The sequence below is a fragment of the Nannobrachium achirus genome (genome assembly GCF_963921795.1).
Source record: "Nannobrachium achirus genome assembly, chromosome: 8".
Taxonomy (NCBI): domain Eukaryota; kingdom Metazoa; phylum Chordata; class Actinopteri; order Myctophiformes; family Myctophidae; genus Nannobrachium; species Nannobrachium achirus.
In genome coordinates, this window is record NC_137817.1 from 46,338,833 (window position 1) to 46,359,691 (window position 20,859).

Here is a 20,859-nt window from a genome sequence, read left to right on the forward strand (position 1 = left end):
TAAATGTACTCATTTTGCAGAATGTCCCATTTAAGGTTTTCACATAGCCTATCAGCAAGCTCACAATGCGTCGCAATGCTATTATATGCGACACAGCGGCTATTTTCACATTTTCAAAAAAAGAAAATCTACAAAGTAACTATAACTAACGTTTTCAAATAATTGTAGTTGAGTAAAACTACAATATTTGCCTCTGAGATGAATTATGTTGCGTTTACAACCCCTATTTACAACACGTGTTACACATCAATGTGGGGTTTATTTTGATAGAAATGACCGGAAATTCTGTTTTTGTCTTACATGTCGAAGTGACACTAACTACTAACACGAACGCTCCACTAGGGGGCGTTGTTTAGCAGCACTAACCAAAACAAACACAAAAATAATATAATTGTGCTTGCTTGACCATTAAGATACGTTTAGGGAGCTTTCCGAATAGATACATAAACAAAATAAACACACTATGTGTACTGTGTATCTGAATGCCATCCATCATTAATAGGGCTTGAATTTAATGTAAATGACAAAAGTCTCCTATTATTGTTACTGCAGGATTTGGGAACAGAGCCTCATCTTGTCTGCTGAATGCTGATGGTTTCCATCATCACTGATCAAGGCTGTGTAACTGACAGTTCATTCAATGACTCTCCAACATCCTGTCTCTCTGGCAGTTCACTTATTAGATTGTAAGATATTTAAACATAATAAGTATTGATCCACTGAAGTGTGTTGTGATTGTTATTGCAGTCGGTGGTTCTTCAAACTTTTTGATTTCCTAGTTTGGTACGCTTTAGGCCACACATGGCTATAACTCTTGTGTGTACAATACATACTTGTTGGTTCATAAGCTGTTCCTAAATATCAATAACACACTACCTTTGAACTGATTGGTTAAGTGGGTTTTTGCTAAATGCCTAAGTTGTTCTAAATTATGTTATATTGGTTCATTATCAACAACATATTGGTTCATGTTATGCATTTTATACATTAACATTCTCACCCAGGCATTCATCATTGTCCAATCAAAGGCTGGCTTATGGGTTCTGGCTGATAATATAACATCTACAACATAAACAAAACAGCATTTGATCAACAGTTTAATTGCATAAATAAACATTGTCATTGACTGTCTTTTTATCATCCCCTCACCCAGGAGAATGACAGAACAGAAGATGACAAATTCGGATGAAATATATACATTTATAAGAGGAAAAAGACAAAGATTTTAATGATATTACACGCTGCTTTTCATACACACAACATGCATTTCAAAATAATTAAGTTACAAAACACTTCACATCCCGTTTTGGTCAAACAAAAAACAAACACCACACTGTCCACTTCCTCAAACAAAACGTTGTGATACTGTACATTCAGAGGTAGACTGGTTGTTTCTCACGTTCCCTTATCCAGAGAGACAGGCAAATACAGGCTGTTTGAAATTTTAACAGTGTTCAAAACTTTGTTACATTCACCAACAACACTTGTTTTATTTCCGCAATTAGAACATCTGTTTTTCTTATAGAACTTTGACACCAACCCTAAATCTACACTGGACAGAAATGTTTTGTAGGACAAAACAAAAAAACAATATGTCTATAAAAGGGCTGAACAATTTAGGAAATCCAAGCTCCATTTGGAAATAATTTCTCATTCTCACAACGATCAGGGTTATTTTAGATGTGGAAATAAGACTGTAGATAATAACTAGTTTATAATTACTACTATTACTAGTTAATACTCTGGTGGTTGACTCAGAGTGACCCCTGATAACGCAGAATGTGTGTACTGTACAACACCAGTTACTATACTGCGTTACTTCCAGATTAGAGATTAGTCATGAAAAATGATATGCTGGTTTTCATTTTCGATCAAGAAGTGAAAGTGATGACTTGTCCAATTTGCCTTGGATAGATAGATAGCTACCTTTGATATCCCAATAAAAGAATACATACATTGCATCCTTTTAAGTGTCACTATTCCATAATGCAATGTCAAAATGATATACTGTACTGTGCATGCCCATGAGAGAGAGACAGACCGTATCACCTTGCTCAAGGACATCTCAACAGTGTGTGTAAAAAAAAAAAGAAAAAAAGAAAAGGGGTCAAAATGTCTGTAATACAGGGACATGACATGTAAAAAGACATGAACAATGAAATGATTATTTAAAGGTAATGCTACATGTTTTCTGACACAATAAAGTATAAAAAAAAGGACATCTCAACAGTATCTCTCCAACCCTGTGTTAGGAGTGTCGCCGAACTGATTTCAATTCTGAGCGCTGTGCTCTGGGAGAACTCGGAGCACACTCTGACCACTCTGACTGAAAAGCCAGGTTGTACCAGCATTGCAACAGCAAGTCATTGTAAAATGTGATGGTTGTGGCTTTTTTTTTTGTGCTCTAGACTCTAGAGTATTCAACGTGCACTAAAGTATTGACAGTCGACACGCAGGAGAAGAACAGTACTGCAACAGCAGTACGGTGCTCGAGGAGGTCATGGACTTCGGTGCCTGGAGTCTGGACTGCCTTGACGAAACAGCCATCTGGCTACAGTAGAATCAGTACTGCTGCACACGGCCGAGACACGTAGAGAGATGGCACTTGATGTCACATGGGAGGACCACATCAGAAATGTGGACCTCTAAAGAGGCCTCCTGCAGGACAGGTCACGGACAAGGTCAGAAGGACGAGGCTGGCCAGGCACTGTGTCAGGCACCCAGAACTGACACTGTGGGAGCCAGCTAGAGGCTGTGCACCACCTACGTAGATACACTGCAACAGGACAGCGGAGCCAGCAACACTGCAGAGCTCCAGACACTGATGCCGGATGAGAGGGAGTGGAGGAGTTGGTGTTGTCTTGTCCATATCCTCGCGTTACATCAATAGTCATCTACCTGGAACGCAGGTTAAAAACATGTGTATACATGTGATGAAGAATACACTTTCATTTGGATTCATTTTAAAAGATGAAAATGGCTACATTGATTAACCAGTATCTACTATTACATTATTACATATGAAAAAAAGGTATTTGAAGGCATGGGTAACTTTTTTCTTAAACTAATAAGTAGATGCACAATTAATCGCTCCAGTCAATGAATGACAAGTGTTATTTATATATGTTTATGACAGGCTGGAGTATTTTGCAGTGCTTCATTTGTGGGGGAGCAAAGGGGAACAAGCTCTGACACCTCTTTGATTGGATCAGGTGGATCCGACACCTATTTGATTGGATCCAGGACCTTCCCTGTCAATCAGAATAGTGCTGTATGGTAATTTATGTTTTCATCCAACTAAATAGAGACCTTTTTGGCTAAAGCATTCTTCTTTACTTTATATGTTCATGTTTTTGTTAAATTTTTTGTCATTTTTCTGATGTGGTGCTTCATAGGTGACAGTGACACACAATAGACAAGCTATATACACACATACATGGTGTCAAAATGTTGTTAACGCGCAGCCTGGGTTCCGGCACCTATTAACAAATTAAGCACTGGACTGTTTTGTATGCAACTGGGTGAGACAGAATCTTGAAGGTATTTTTGATGTTCTATTTAAATGGAAATAAACGTACTGTCCAGTATGTTGCTCCGTTATCTCACAGTCAAACTGTTCTCGGAAGGCATCAATCAGGTAGGGGGCGCCTTCAGCAGGAGTCACCGTCCTTCCCAGCTCCGCGCTCAGAGACGTCACCCCTTTTCCCTCGATGCCACATGGCACGATGTGCTGGAACCAGCTCAGGTCAGTGCTGCAGTTCAGGGCGATGCCATGGGACGTGATGTACCGCCCACAGTGGATCCCTGCAACACCACACAATACAATACAATACATACAATACAATATAACACAATACAATACATACGAATCGTATGTATTGATACAACACACAGCAAAACAAACGCAACACAACACCAAACACATAACAGTGCTTTGTAACAAATATCACATTTCTTTTGAGCTGTATGTAAACATAGTGTAACACTTACCTGAAAATTACCGCAAAATCTAAGTCACTATATTAAATGAACCTTTGTTTAGACAGTACATATACAGTAGCACATATATTTAACACATGGGATGCAAACCCGGGTCTCCCGCATGAAAAGTCCAACATCTTAACCACTGACTAGACCAAAGAGACATCTCTTTGGTCTGGGGGAGATACTAGACTTTTGAGGCCACCAGGCTGAGGCTGTGAATCACTCTGCTACATTAAACAGTTCATATAGCACATACTGTATATATTAAATGAAACGTTGTTAGACAGTACATAATTGCACATGGATATTAACAGAACCGTATGTACCTATAGCACATATCTTGTTGTCTCCGACCCAGACTCCGGTGTGTGGGGATGTCGAGGCCTCGATGCCGAGCTTCCTGCAGAGACGTATAACCGTCCTCTCCAGCTCACACACATACCAGCGGACGCTCTTCTTAAAACAAGCCAGGTTCAGTATTGGGTAGCACACCAACTGGCCTGGCCCGTGGAATGTTATCAGCCCGCCACGGCTGGTGCGCACAAACTCGGCACCAAGTTGCTTTAGCCTCTGTTCCTCCTGGGGAGGGTATGGAGCCTGTCTCAGACCTAGGATAATAATGACAAGAAACATTATTGTTCTGGCTCCTTTCATACAAATCATTCAGCTCACAATGCTTTGCATTAAAGCTGCAGTCCATAACTTGTATGACCTAACCAGGATTAAAACCCAGGTCCCCTGTGCAAGCGCCAAAATGTTTACTGTTGAGCTGTAACAGAGAGTTTCATGCAGTACCTCTTGTCAACCAGCAGGTGTCCTACCTGACCACTGGATCTGAACGTCTCCAGAGCAGGGAGACCAACACCTATCACTAGCTATTAGACTATAGTACTTGTCCGACTTTATTTCATCCATCCATCTATCCATCTTTCTTTCTCCTCCTAGATAAACTTTTTTTTTGCCGCGCTAATCCTCAGTTTTGGTGGCACGCACAAATCGATATACATAATATATAGCTTAATTTATATAAATGTATTCATGAATTAATTTTCTCCATTGACTTTAATTAAAAATGTTACTTTTCCCAAATATGGAGATGACTGACATCATAGATGTCTGACATCATAGACCACATGAGACTGACACAGTACAGTATGTCCATATACAGTATGGGTATTCCAAGATATGGGCTTAATATTGATGACATCAGGGATCTCCATATATGGTCATAAAAGGGACAAGGACTGTTTTAATGTTATTTAATATAGATAGTAAAATAGAGCATGCCTTTCTAATCTCTTCAGGTGGTACAGAAACTGTGTTCCACCTTTGAAGAAAGCTGCATCTCAGGAAGCCTGCAGCAGAGCATCTACGCCGGTATAAGGGCTCGTGAATGTTATGAGCTACTTTCTGTCAAAAATTCCATGCAGGTGATTATTTCTTTGAAGTGTTTGGAAGGCAAGCGCTCGTTTTCAATAATGCAACGTCCTGCTGCCTGCTGTATTACTGTATGTGCAATTATGAAACAGGTGGTATGCAGGACCACCATTGAGTGATTTCCCACGAGCACATCCAAAATCGAACACAAATTATCATCTACAGTGATTTTTTATTAAACAAAAACATTGCAGTATAAAGCTGCAATATAAAATAGGATAATTCAGGCTTTCAGTACAGCAGCTGCAATGTTGGTGAGTTTAACGATGTTTAATACAATCAGATAGGACTTTTCTGTTTGGATGTATGGGCTGTCAAGGTTGGTATTGCAACTCTAGATTCCAGATATTACAAATACAATCTAAGAGTTGCTTGCAGCTACCTGTGGTGTAGACCGGTCCATGTTTGTTTACCTGTGGTGGATCATGTTTGTAGTGTTTACTTACCGGTGGTGTAGACCGGAGGATGTTCACACAGCAGCAACACGTTCTTCCCACCTCCGTCCAGATGTTGTCTAACATAAGACTGCTGGACCTGCAGCAATTTGAATAAAATAATTGATTTTCAAACATTTTCAATAATGAAAATAGCCGAACAAATGTTTGCACTACATGGTTGTATAAAATAGGGCTTAAGTGGTTAATTAGACTAAGTGGTTAAATCAGACTTTGGTTGGAATAAAATATTTTATTTCGACTAGTTGAAATAGAAGGAAAATACAAAAGAATAATGTAAAAGATGTCTTGATTACCTATCCAGTTGATCAAAAAAGTAATGGACAGAATATCCTCTAAGAAAGTGACCTGTTTACTGTAAATATTTCTGATTTCTGACTGTTATGATGTTTTTTGCAAAGTACTGTGTATATTTGTCTGTCATGTAATGTCTCTATGCGTTGAGTACAAAAGGACACCCAATGTAGGCTAAATAAACATTGTGCTTTCTTGGGTTTAAATCCTATTAGTAGACCACGTTGTATCTGAACTGTACTGTCCTGTGTTTATTCCTGTGCGAACTGCTAATAAAGTATTCAATTAAGTCAAACAATAGTTGCAGGGATGCAGCCCTACCTGATTGATTGATTGATTGATTGAATACTTTATTAGAAGTTAATGGCATTGGGGTCCCTTAATACTCAATTCATACAACATTAAATTGATTGATTGATTGATTGATTGAAGACTTTATTACAAGTCATAGGAAAAGGTAGTTTCATGACAGTACAGCTCACTGGTACAAGGTCAACTAAAAGGATACGCCCAAGAACGCCTATGGCTTGTATCAATTCAATTGAGCCATTGAGGTCCCTTTTTTAACTGATGATATAACTGACAGATAGTAGAACACAGTAGGCTACTACCTGCAGAGCACTGGAGTAGGACTTCAGACCCAGATTGACAACCTCCACCGCCGCCCTACCCTTCTGCATGATTAGAGGTTATACCACTGTTTTAATACTGCTGCTTAATAGCCTACTGTTTGGGCTACCACTACTACTATGTCGACACAGGAGGTTTAAACGAATGACAACTTTCCAGCGTGTCTCGTTGAGGTGACTCTACATCCCGTAGTCCAGAGGGGCGGATGTAGCGTCATGACAACAGACTCAATGCAGAGTGGTCGAGAGTGGTCCTCTGTTTCCGTGACTACCGCCGACTAGCCAATCACAGCACGGAATAGATCCCTCCAGGCGATGGGATCTTCATGTATCTTGCCGGGTTGTTGACATTTTCTTCTTCGACAATTAAACATAAAGAGTTTACTTTATTGTTTTATTTTCTGCCATCCAGTGGTGGAAGAAGATATTTTGTTGTAGCAATAAAAAAATTACAAGTAATTATTTATTTAACAGCTTACTCGAGTAAAAAAAACAAAGGCATCAAACTATACTAGATATTATTAGTCTAATTATAATGTAATGTAGTAAGTGCATGGGGGTTTATCTACTACTTTTGGATGCTTTTGTGTGACGCTGTAGTAAGTGCATGGGGTACAATTTCCCAAACACACACACACACACACACACACACACACACACACACACACACACACACACAGTTAGAATATTATGTAGATAAGAGCTCTAACGATTAGTTAGTCTTTACTGCTTCTGTTGACCAATGTGTGTACTTGTTGTGTAGGCTATACTTTATCTTCTTATCGGTTAGACATTCAAAGCCACATGTGACTCATATCACAGAATTGAAGTATGATCCTACTGTTACACCCTGTTTAACTATAGGCCTATACCGTGAAATACTTGCTGTGTATGTGTGGAAAAAGACGTATGCCCTATTAGAAAAGAGCTACTTTCACACAATGGAGCTGACCTGTAGGCCTACAACTACGGAATTCTATTGTTGGGCCACTGAGAGCTGACCAATACAACCACAGTCTTCTACTGATGGTCACTTCTGGGAGCTGACTGAGTCCTGTACAACCACTGTCTTGTACTGTTGGTCACTTGGAGCTGACCAGTACAACCGCAGTCTTCTACTGTTGGACACTTCTGGGAGTTGACCAGTACAACACAGTCTTGTTGGTCACTGGGAGTTGACCAGTACAACCACAGTCTTGTTGTCTCCTACTGTTGGACACTGGGAGCATGGTGGGTGGGTGTTATGTCATTGTCATATGATGCATGAACATGGTGTGCAAACATCCTTCTCTGCTGTTGGTTTTAAACCCTGAATCTAATTGGTACAGTAGGTCCTCAGAGGTCTCATATCTAATTAAAGAATGAAATATGACAAATGTAGAAACTCATTACTTTTTATCATGTGTGACATTTAAACCCCCCCCCCTCTCTCTCTCTCTCTCTGTCTCCCCTTGCTCTCGCTCCCTTTCTCTCTCTCTCTCTCTCTCTCTCTCTCTCTCTCTCTCTCTCTCTCTCTCTCTCTCTCTCTCTCTCTCTCTCTCTCTCTCTCTCTCTGGCAGTGTATTGAAGGGAGGGCTATAACGGTTGTAATGCCATAAGATGCCATAACAGTGGATAATTTGATAACCCCCACGTCAGGCCTCTCTGTGAGTCTTCTGTCTCTTTTAACTTTGATTTGGATCACAAGCTCCATCTTTGACTCTCATGACTTCTTTATTGAGTTATTAGAGTGTTGTTGCCTCAGAGTCACAACTCCATGAGACTGTGTTCTACAGAGAGCTGACTGACTTCCAACAGCTACAGTAGAACTCATCATGAAATATCAAACCTTTGTCTGGATGCTGATGGTTGCCTCGGCCATCACATGTAAGTTAATTCAATCAACTTGTCAGTTCCATTTTCATTCTTTATGGTGGTTGTTTTTGGTCTTTCTTTCAGACAAAATCATTTTCACTTTTTTTAATCTTTTCGACACCTCAAGACTGAGTAAAATGTTTTTTACATGAGATAGATTCACTCAGTCTCATTCTCTCAGCATGAATTCTATGATGCTGTATTGCTTTAATCATTTAGAATTTCATTTGTATCTACTGTAGGCCTATATGTTTATTGCTGACGTTACATTTCGTTTGCGTGATTAAACTTTAAGTAAACCGCACTTTTTTACACTGCAATGTCCTTTGCCATTGTCATACTCAATCATATGACACTTTTCCAGAATGTTATTTATTGGTTGGGAGGGGGCCCTAAACTTGAGCTTTGCTTGGAGCCCCCAAAAAATCTGCCACTGACTGAGTGTGAATTTTCTACATCTTTAAAATGTCTTCAAAATGTTCAAACAGATCTGCCCTACTGGATATTTCATATTAAATAGAAAAACTATGGCTGTGTGTGTGTGTGTGTGTGTGTGTGTGTGTGTGTGTGTGTGTGTGTGTGTGTGTGTGTGTGTGTGGGTGTGTGTGTGGGTGTGTGGGCGCGTGCGTTCATGTGTGCGTGTTCCTCTGTGTGTGCAGTTGATGTGGGCATGGCGGCCGTCCTCACACCGTTTCCATGGGGATGTGGCAACTTCAACGGGGTGTGTCGAGACGTGTGCCTCCCCCTTGAGCTGCCGTACGGACCCTTTGGCTGCCTCAAATCATATGTGTACGTTTATAATTTATAGATTCTCAACCTTTCCTCATTTCAAAGACACCCAGTTTGATGCATCCGTTTTATCTCTGGAATCCAAATCTTCCATAATATTTACATATTATTTTCCCACTACAGATATCTTTCGTATTTTGTACTTTTTGATCCTGGTGCTTCTGCCTGAAATCAAAGTAGATTACAAAAAAAAAGTAGAGCACATCCAGAAATAAGCTGAACTAAAAAAAAACATGACAATTCCGTCACTTGTTGTGTAAACAAATCACACATAATGTGAAGTGAACGGTACTATTTATGAGTTAATTTCAAAGATGTTGGCCAGATGTAGGCCAATCTTCCAGTCCCGCAAAGCTTGGCCAATGTGACCCTGAGTGTACAACAAACTTTGAGCGCTTTGTTCAAAGATGTAGGCCAAGCTTCATGTCCCGGACAAAGCAGATGTTGGAGCTTAGCTCCTTCCAGGAGCACCGCTCAAAAAGGTCAAAGCCATACAGGCATTGACACTAAGGCTTGCCCACCTGCCCCCGGCAGGTAAATAAAACGTCAGGGCAGGTGAAGTTGGCTTTCAGGTTGCCCGACAGGGCAAGTGCTCATTTAAGAGGGGACAAGATATCTGTCTAAACACCTGAACATGGCCAGTGCGCTGTGTCTTTTGGTCTGTGGAATGTAAAATAAGAGCACTATTTACCTATAATGTGCTGTTTTTACTGTTGCTACATTTAAAAATATAAAATAACAAGTGTGAAACCATAGACCTATTCAATCCTAGCTAAAGTATTTGGTATTTGGATTTGGAGGTATTGAGGTATGACATATTATCGCACAGCCCCAGAAAGTAAAGAAATAAGTGTTAAATTGAGCGGTAATTAAAATCGTACCTATAATGGACGATTTACTTTTCGGGCAAGTGGGCATTACCTTCGGGCAAGTAGAACATGACCTGTACTTGCCCGATGGGCAAGTGCATCTGAGACCTTAGTGTCAACCCCTGCATACCTTAAAACCCAGTTGATTTCCCCATGTGAATATTCTGTCTTTTCACTCCTGCAGATGCTGTGTCCCTCACATTCTATGAAACTGAAGTTGATCCCTCTACCTCTCTGATGTGTATGTCTGTGCACACTGTTGGTCTGAAGACAAACTTATACACAATAAACAACTGTTACAACTAATGTGTTGTTCAACAACCTTTTCTGTGTTGATAGATGTAATAATAATAAAGTTGTTAAAACTTAGATCCTTCAATTTAAATTCTATTTTAACTCATTCTGCCCCAGACACCACTTTGAAATCCCCTGCTCTAAATGTATAATATAAAGACCTCCTTCTCTATCTCTAATCTATAATTGTCATAAATGTATGGCTACTCATGAATCTAGAAAGTTACTAGGGCTATATGATTTACAAACTAATGCAACTCATGCTACTTTGCATAACAGGTTTCCAGTGGTGACTGTGAGTGTCAGCATGGCTTGAATGGCTTCAGAAAGTTCTGTGGTAGGCCTATTCCGTTTTGTTCAAAAGCAAATGTTGTAGTTGTATAGTTACTACAGACTAGAGCAGTATTTTCTAATTGAATTAACTTAAACTAGAAAATAAAAACTCAAGTAACAATGACTGACTAAGTATTACATTTAAAACATTTTTTTCCAGCATTAGTGTAGTGTAGTAGGCCTACTGCAGTGCATTGTGTTATCATTGTTGTTATCCTTTCTTTCTTTTAAAGGCCTATATTTTCAGCTCCTAAAATTCAAGACATTCCTTAAAATTTACAAAATCTTTCCTACTATAGGCCTACTATTTATACACCTATACATTTAAGTAAAATGAATATTAATCACGTAAGTTAATTAAAAAGATATTTTCTAATGGTCGTGGTTTGTCATGATTCGAGTTGACTCTCATATAGCTTAGTATTGAATGCACAATAACATGGTATAGGCCTATTTATACACTATATTTTATACATAAATATACAATATGGTGTAGTCCCTGCTCCATGTCCCCATCAGTATGGGGGTCCCTGGCCTGAAAACGTTGAAGACCCTGTTTGTATCAGCTGTTCTGCTCGCGTGTGAACATGTAGAGGCATGCACGTGACGTGACGTCATGAACTGACACCCCCCCCTCCCCCCCGGAAAAGAATACACCACTACAACTGCCTAGTTTTAGCCTACCACTCACTTATAAATTAATATAATTTTGTTATAAACTCATATAGGCTAGTTTACAAACAGCCACTTGATAGTAGCCTATATGTGCAGACCAACTGGTGTAAAATGTTAGCTAAAACTGTATTTGAATATTATTTTTGTCCTCATTTGAGGGTTTTAACAAACATCGTCATGTTATTGATCCATAAAAAGCATTTCGTAGGTACCGAGAAAGCCTGGTGAGTTTGATTGATTGATTGATTGAAGGCTTTATTAGAAGTTTGCATAGGAAAATGTACAGATTCATGACGGTACAGTTCACTGGTACAAGGTCTACTAAAAGGAGATCCATGAAAAGACTAAGCTTATTTCAACAGGAAACCATTAAAGTATCTCATATAACATTGAATGACAGACAAATAGAACACAGTACTATGCAGTAGATATGTAAAGAAAAAAAGAAAACAGTAGGTCTATACAATCAGTAAGTACAGTATAAAAACGCGAGGTTATTTCGTAGCAGTAGTGTGTAGCACCGCCCAGTCCAGATGTGAGCTTCTTAACCGAGCGCACCTCATCACTTTCTAGCCTGGTAGGCGCATAGAGTGTTGGTAGGCGAGGTTAATCTCCAGAGAATGGAACCGGCCGAGGTGCGCCGGCTCATTCCCACCGGGCCTCCCGACGGCCCGCAGCGGGGCGGGCGGCAATGGAAGCCGCTGCATTGACCGGGCGGGGCTTGATGTTTTCAAATTCACACAGTAGAGACGAAAAGATGGCGACCGGCGGCGGGTTCATCTGACTGGTAAACAGAGACCCAGCCAAGCCACAGCAACGCCATGTCCGCTCCCGAGCCGCTCAGACCCGGCTCTGCCCCGCGATCGCACCCGGCGTCCCCGCCGGAGGAGGACCGGAGGAGGAGAACCAGGGCCCCGGCGGCCTGCGCGGAGCCTCCAGCCGAGGATCGAAGCGCAGGGTCCGGCGGCGGCAGCTGCGACCGCTGCTCCTCCTCTTGTCCGCGGTGTCTCCAGCGGGCCGGCCCCGGCGGGGCCCCGCCGGACAGCGCTGGGCCCCGGTGTTGTTGTTGCTGCTGTTGTCCCCTGACCCTGTCCCGACTCCGGGGCTCGGCTTCGGGCTGGACGCCCCTCAGACGGGGAGGAGAGGCCCCGGGTCCGGCCGGCGGGGACACCGAGCGGCGGAGGAGAAGTTACCCGGAGCGGAGAGAGGCAGACACCGGCAGAGGTTTGCTTTGATTTCCGTTGTGCGCTTTGTGGAGGTTTATTACAGAAAATACCTAATAATATGCTTTATATCAATACACAGCCTAATTAAGTGGTGTATTAATATAGATTTAGAATTTATATTATATGTAACTTTACTTTTTTTTGACCGACAAGTCTTGAGATAAACAGGCCTGTTTGTTTATTGTAGGCTAGACTGTTTATGAGCCAATACTTTACAAAACCTGCTTTCGAATAGTTAAAAATAACATATGATGTGATTAATAACATTTAAAAAAAAAAGTTACAATACGGTTCTGTTGGTCCTGTCAACAACCCTCTGTCTGTGTGTGTGTGTGTGTGTGTGTGTGTGTGTGTGTGTGTTTTTAAGTGGTACCCAATACCAGACTGTAGAAAATATGGTGGTAGTACCCCGATGGAATGGGGGTCTAAGAGTCAACAAACTCTTTGACAGACTGTCAAACATTTACGTTGACTTTGTGCCACTAGGTAGCGCTCTGGTACAACAATATTGTCACCTGACTGACATCACGCATGCATGATGATACTAAAACCTGACATGTTCAGACATGTTGTGTGTGTGTGTGTGTGTGTGTGTGTGTGTGTGTGTGTGTGTGTGTGTGTGTGTGTGTGTGTGTGTGTGTGTGTGTGAGGATTTAGGAAACTTTCATCTTTTTTTCCCACATTGTTTATTTATGTATATTGTGGATATAATATAACTTAAGTATATATATCTTAATGTATTCTAAGTTGCAGTAAGAGATGAGTAGGCCTAGATGAAGTTGAGATGAATGGATCCAGCTGTCTTGATGACTGCTGACTTTGAATGATGTGTCATAACAAACTAAGGTTTAGTTATGATTGTGTGTAGTTGGTGCTCTCATTTGATCCACTTATGTAGTTAAGCTATCTTCCACCTCTATGTTTGACAGACAGTGTTTATCCCTCAAAGACACAGTTGTTTGTCTCGGTAGGACAAGACAGACAGACAGACAGACAGACAGACAGACAGACAGACAGACAGACAGACAGTTTTTATCTCTCTTACAGACACATACAGAGTTGCTTATCTTTCTGTAGGACAGTTTGTCTCTTTTTTATATACATATATATATATAGATACTGATAGGTATTTTGTTATGGTTAATATCATCCTTTTATCAATTCATATTGACTGTTAGATATGAATTATGATACATAATTATATGATTCATTTATTAGGTTATATTATGTGAACTACTGTCTGAACTTATAGTATAGGAGACCATGTTTTGGTTGTACTGGAAGTTCAGGCTAGTGGATTACAGGTCATGGTGACTGTGGTTACCCTCCCTGACTACGAGATCATGTTTTGGTTATACTGTATGTCTCTGTCTTCTTGTTTTGATATGGGAACAAATCAATGAGTCCCACAATCTAACTGTCATAATCTGTATTCTTTATATACTGTATGTTAACTTCCATCTTTGGAAGAGAGAATTAGCCAGCCCAGCTGCCACTGATGGTATGCTCTCTGTTTTGTCTCTTTGTGTGAGTCTCTTCAATACCGCAATTTATTCATTGTCCTTTGGCTCGTCTCTGTCTTATTTAGGTTATGGACTTATCCATATCCATATTTTTTTAACTTAATAATTTATTTAACAGATACTTCAATAATAGTTAGTTTGCAACAAAAAAAAAGTCATAGTGGCACAGATTTATACAAAAGAACACTATATGCTAAGGATAATCCAATAAGCCCGGGGCTGGTTTCTATTAAGGTCCTGTGTATTAAATTAATCTATAGGACAGACAGACAGACAGACAGACAGACAGACAGACAGACAGACAGACAGACAGACAGACAGACAGACAGACTGTTTGTCTCTGTAGTGTGGGGTGATTATTTCATTAGTATCGGAGAGCATAGTATTTAGCTGGATACTAGACAGATAGATGGATGTGTAACATTGTCTGGTGTTTTGTTCAGACATGTTCCTGTGGCCGTCTCAGATCTCCAAGCCCACTGAGGTTCAGTGTGAACAACACAAGGTGAGAGACATTCTCCATCTTGACACGCATGAAGGCTCTACATCCCACCTCCCATCTACAACAAAGCACTTAATACATCCTTAATGATGTTTGTGTACTAGAGTCAGACTAGCAACTGTGTGTGTGTGTGTGTGTGTGTGTGTGTGTGTGTGTGTGTGTGTGTGTGTGTGTGCTACAGAGTGGTGGTGTGTTGTCAGATTCTGAAAACGAAGAGCCCGTGGGGAAGAAGACGAGGATGGTTTCTGCCTTCATCAGAAGAAACGCCAAAGCCACCAAAGAGTATGTCTCTTCTCCTGTGTTATCCTTTCAGCATAACTTTCGACGGTACTACGACGGATCAATCTAAACTTGTCATTTCCTCTCCTCTCAATGGTAGTCCTACATCATGCCAGTATAGTTTCAAGGCAATATCTACAGATCTGCTGTTTTCACTAGTTTGGGTCCCGGGCAAACTTTTGGGTCACAAGCTAAAAAGATTGGGAACCACTGGTGTAGACTGACGCCAGGTTCATTAATAGTTCATAGTTTGTATAGTTTCGATGTACAGATTATTAGTTTTTGAATATTATACTGTTGATAGTTATATTATCTTGGATTACCTTTCATCCTAGAGATGACTACTTGTATGCATTTGACGTATTATCTTGTGTTTATTTTTCTTCCTCTAAGTCGCTCTGGATTAAGAGTGTCTGCGAAATGCCTACATTGTAAATGGTAAATGGATGATAAATGTATCCACTTAATCTTTACCTGTGACCTTTGGGTTGTGGTGTGTTTGTTTTCCTCCTCAGTGCGTCCCAGAGGACAGTTCAGCGGAGCCAGAGCTGTACGGACTCTGTAGAAGGCAAAGGGAAAGTACGTCTGGTCTCTCATCCCTACAGCCTGGATAAGGTGAGTTAGTTACACATGTTTATAAAGCCTTCATATGTCAGTCATGTTGTCAAGTTTTCAATGTAAGGGGCCTTACTCTCTCTCTGTCTTTATCTCTCATTCACTCACACTCTCTCTGTCTGCCCTCTCATTCTCTGTCATGTTTTATTGACATGAAATACAACACTACTTGAAGTGGCTGATTGTAAAACTGTAACGCGCAACTAAAAACACTACTCATCAGCCAAGCAAAGTAGTAAACACAAAGTAACAGTAAACAATGAATGCATCTACAATATGTAACTCATGGGTCTTCAACAGGGGGTTCTCCAAATCTTTGTTTGATAGAAACATTTTTATATTAACCACCTGAACCCAAGCGTCCAAATTCTGAGAACTGTAGCCAAAAATAGCAGATCTACAAGCTCACAACGCCTCGCAGCCTCGCGCTGCGAGGCGTTGTGAGCTTGTAGATTGGCTATTTTCGGCAAAGAGGTGTAGAGGGGAAAAAGAGCAGACCAGGTGCAGAGTGAAAAGTCAAGTTTATTTAGTATTGATGATTTGATGGTTCAAGTGGTTAAATATCTGAAAACAAATTGACATGAATCCAAAATACACTGATGATCGTGCTGTCAAACGATGAAACTATATAGAATCCATGAAAAGGTTGTGGGGGTCCCTGCTTCATCTCTCAGCCAAGGCGTCCCTGCTTCCTCTCTCTCTCAACTAAGGGGTCCTTGGCCTGAAAACGTTGAAGACCCCTGATGTAACTCATAAGTGTTTTTTTTTGTTTGCTTGTGCCTGTAGGTGTGCGTCAGTCACAGCGACACGGCCGGCATCCTGCTGTCCTCTGAGAACAGCCTGGGTCGGCGTTCTCTCTCGGCGCCCGCCGCCGCCGACAGAAGACTGGTCGGCTGGCGCGCACTGATGATGACGTCGCCATCCTCGTCATGCCCCGCCACGTCCTCCCAGCAGCCCCGGGGTTCCACCTCCACGGTCAGTGGTGTAAAGTAACTAAGTGCATTCACTCGAGTACTGTGCTTGTGTACAACTTTGAGGTGCTTTTACTTTACTTGAGAATTTCCAATTTTGTACTTTTTACTTTTACTACCCGCTACACCTCCGAGGCAAATATTGTACTTTTAGTCCACTACAATTATGTGAAAACTTTAGTTACTTGTCTCATTACAAAACATACATTAACCACCTCAGCTCTATATACATTTTGGCCATTTGAAAATAGCCGATCTACGAGCTTGTTAGATCGGCTATTTTCAAAAGATCTTTATACATATGAAAACTTGAAATGGGAAATTCTGAAATATTATAATTGGATAATTTTGTTTTAGTACATTTTAATGCCAATACTTTTTGTACTTTTGTACACCACTGTCCACGGCGCAGCAGCAGCGCGAGCGCTCGGCCAGTCCGGAGAGCAGCAGCGACAGCATCTCGGAGGAGCTGAACCACTTCAAGCCCATCGTGTCGTCTCCGTGCACGCCCCCCAAGCGCCTGCCCGACGGCCGCCTGGTGCAGCCCGCCATCGTCAAGTCCACGCCCCGGAACCTGACCCGCGGCCTCCAGAGCGCCAACACGGCCACCAGTTATGAGGTAAAACATACTGTAGCACGGATTCAAGTTCTCAAGTCGCCAAGAGTGGCTAACTCTTGACTTTCTCTCCAAAAGGATGATTTATGCTTACAAGTTGGCCTGGGCCGATTTAAACAAAAACATACTGAAACCGATATTTAGAATCAACAACCTTAATTAATCGAATAATCCAGGATAATCATTGGTTTTTTTTGGTTTTTTTCTTATCTATCAATGAATCAAGTTGATTCATCAACATGAAACAATTCAATTATTATGATTTAGCTTGTTCAGAATCAACAAAATTGATTTGTCTAATTAACCACTTTAGTCCTGTATTACACTTCGTTGTGCAATGGTGGCGTGGAGGGGAAAAAAAGTCTTTTTTTTATACTCATTCATTAATTGTAATCGAAATAACCATGATATATAGATTTGAAGTTACTGTACATCAACCAGCCCTAATGCAACCTCTTGTGAACTTAACCTTTCAGTTGTGATATTTTTTTTTCTTAAATTTTTATCCCACGATTTTTGTAACCCATTTTTTCACCCGGTGCCAATTGCCTAAGCTGTAATCCTGGGCTCTACTCTCCCTCTGCCAACCTGGGGAGGGCCCCGAACTGAGCTCATGCTTCCTTCAATGCATGAGGAGTGAGCAGGCCGCTTCTTATCACCTGACAGGGGGAGCTTCCCCGGTTGGACGTAGCGCGTGGAAGGAACACGTTATTCCAACCAGTTCCATTCCCCTCCATCAAGCGCCCCGGCTGGCCAGGGGGAGGCATTATAGAGACCAGGATTACTGCATGTTTTTGTGAGGGTATCTACCCTAGGAGACACGGGGAGAACATGCAAACTCCACACAGAAAGGCCCTTTTGCCAACCCCACCTAGGGTGTGGGCACTGATGACGCGGAGGAGGGAACACGCCCCCAGCACCCACAGTGTCCCCCGGCGGGAATCGAACCCAGGACCTTCTAGCTGTGATGCGCCACCGTGCCCCCCAGTTGTGATATTTTAATGTTTTGTTTTTGTCTCTACTCCTTATTAGGTGGGACCAGCCCTGCTGCAGAAGTGGCGACAGATCGAGTTGGACCGCAACCGCAACCGAGACCCGGCGTTCGTGGTGGCCTCCAAGGCCACCCTGACCAGCCCCGTCGGGGACAGAGAAGCCCCGGTTTGGCCCAGGGAGGAGGACGGAGGCGCGGAGCAGGGCGGCTGCGTTTCCACGGATAAGGTCAAAGGGCGCATCAGGGTCGATGGGGACAGAGACACCATTTTCACCCTCCACAGGAGGGCGCTCTTCCAGCAGGCGGAGGAGACCACGGACACAGCCGGTCGGCAGAAACAGCCGGTACGGGTATTTGTCCCGGCGCGGCGCCTCAGCGGCAGCCTGGACCCCCACCAGGCGGGGGCAGCAGCAGCAGCCGCCGCACCCCCCCGCGCGCGTACAGAAACTCCACTCTGTAAAAAACAGACATTTTCGCCGCCGAGCGACAGGATCTCCCGCTCGGTCCGGCCCGGTAAAAGCGAACCACTGAAAGACCCACACAGGAAGGCGCCGTCGGAAGGCGGCGGCGCCGGTCGCTCCTCCAGGAGAGGCCGCAAGAGGAGCCACAAGAGCAGGCACCTGGAGGAGGGAGCGCCGCCGGGGTCGGAGGTCAGGCGAGGGAGTCAGGAGATCGTGGAGGAGGAGGAAGAGGAGGAGGAGGAGCACGGAGACGAGGAGCAGCGCTGCCTCCGGGACGGAGCGCTGGCCCTGAGGCTCCAGAGACACTTTGACCTGGAGCGCCGGGACGCCGTCCCCGTCCCCGACAAGTACTTCCTGAGGTCGTGGGCGTCCAATCAGAACCGGCGGAGGTCGAGACGAATTGCCAAACAACATTCATGAGGAGGAGGAGAGGAGGAGACGGGTCGGTCGCAAAAAAGTGTTATAAAGGAGCATTCCGCCAAATAAACAGTTTTTACATTTATTTTGCAATTATAGACAACCCGGTGAAATCTTAGCCTGCTTCACTGAGGGATACTGCTGGCAAATGTAGGTTTATAATCGTTAAAGGGGGTGGTAGTGATATGTTTTTTTGTTAAAACAAAGGGTTTTTTGTTAAAAGGTTAAAGCTCTACACATTCCAATAGTAGTCATTGCTAGAATGTTTGTTTTGTAGCTGGGGTATGCCTGTCTCTCCAGTTTGAATATTTATCCTGTATCCTGATTGGATTAAATGGTTGTCCCAACTTGAGTGAGAATTTATTTTCTGTTTACTAATGAGCTGGAGAGACATGGGGGACCCCCTACTGAACAAACTCAAACTCATAATATACTGTAGTGCTGTTTAACATTCATTTTAACAAAAAAATATCACTTGCACTCCTTTTCCTTTTTTTAAGTTAGTTTCTATAGTTAGAGTGAGTTCAAATCAAACCAAAAATGGACAACAGACTATCCTACATGTACTTGTCTTCTATTACAACAAGTACTGCTTAGATCATGAACATGACAACAAACTACAGATTGTAGTAAATCAATTCCACTGAAGGCTGGGAGGAGGAAGAAGATGAAGGATAATGGATCATGTTTCATTTTATTTGTAAAATAATGATGGATTAGCACAGATGCAGAACACTGATCAGAGTGGCTCTTTGTGTCTTTTGGACATTATTGTCATTTTAACCACTTAAACCCTCTAGAGCAGGGGTGGGCAACTTTGATGATGGCGAGGTCCACTATATTTTCACGTTCACTCCAGGGGGCCACATTGCATATTGCTATGTCCTACTTTGTCATTTCTAAGTATCTCATACAAAAGAAGCAAAAATAGCAGATCTACTGTTAGATCGGCTACATAGATCTACAAGCACACAACAAGGTTGTGCTTGTAGATCATTTAGAGAAATAATAGCGCACATCCTCCGTTCTTCGGTGCCGAGCTATAACTGACAGTGCAGTAATACTAGAAACAAAGAAGGTAGCTCGCACTCACTTTCTTGGTCGCTCCAATTTTGTATTATTTAGCAAGCAGCTGCTTGCTGCTTGCTAAATAATAAAAAATTGGAGCGACCAAGAAAGTGAGTGCGAGCTACCTTCTTTGTTTCTGTGCTTGCAGATCAGCAATTTTCACTTCCGCTTAAAAGTTAACATTTGTGGGATTTCTTTTAATTGTTTTAATTTTATTAATGAAATTCTTTGGAAAAATTGTTTGAATTTATTTTTTAATGTATGACAATTTAAAAGGAGGAGGATATGTTTTCTAATTTATGGAATTTCTTAAATTTCTCTTTTATTTCTTCATGAAATTACTGAAAAAGCATTGAATTTGGTTTTTAATTCATGAAAGAAAAATACATCTTTTTTTTTTCTAATTCTTTTTTTTTTTTTTTTTTGCAAACCCACAATTGGGTCCCAACCCACTGTTTGGGATGTGTTAGATTGTCGTGCGGCTATTTTGCCCTTGACACACGTTATACGAAAAAGAAAGGCTCAAGTGCTTAAGTGGTTCAATAATGACTCTTATATTTTAAAGACTTGTTAAGTG

The 20,859-nt window shown here is 41.8% G+C and overlaps 2 protein-coding genes across 2 annotated transcripts; one reads left to right on the plus strand and one right to left on the minus strand.

Annotated features, from left to right (window-relative positions):
• Nucleotides 1-2,645: 2,645 nt before the first annotated feature.
• On the minus strand, nt 2,646-6,850 carry lipt2 (lipoyl(octanoyl) transferase 2; the record flags this gene model as incomplete). The annotated part of the gene is made up of 5 exons (XM_080731933.1): nt 2,646-2,821; nt 3,607-3,804; nt 4,311-4,592; nt 5,868-5,955; nt 6,782-6,850. 5 exons carry the CDS (start codon nt 6,848-6,850, stop codon nt 2,646-2,648), a joined length of 813 nt encoding a protein of 270 aa, XP_080588059.1.
• Nucleotides 6,851-12,434: 5,584 nt separating this feature from the next.
• Nucleotides 12,435-19,217, plus strand: rnf169 (ring finger protein 169; the record flags this gene model as incomplete). Its single annotated transcript, XM_080731934.1, has 7 exons — nt 12,435-12,837; nt 14,806-14,867; nt 15,046-15,146; nt 15,659-15,758; nt 16,545-16,733; nt 17,142-17,348; nt 18,378-19,217. 7 exons carry the CDS (start codon nt 12,435-12,437, stop codon nt 19,215-19,217), a joined length of 1,902 nt encoding a protein of 633 aa, XP_080588060.1.
• Between the last annotated feature and the right edge of the window lie 1,642 nt (nt 19,218-20,859).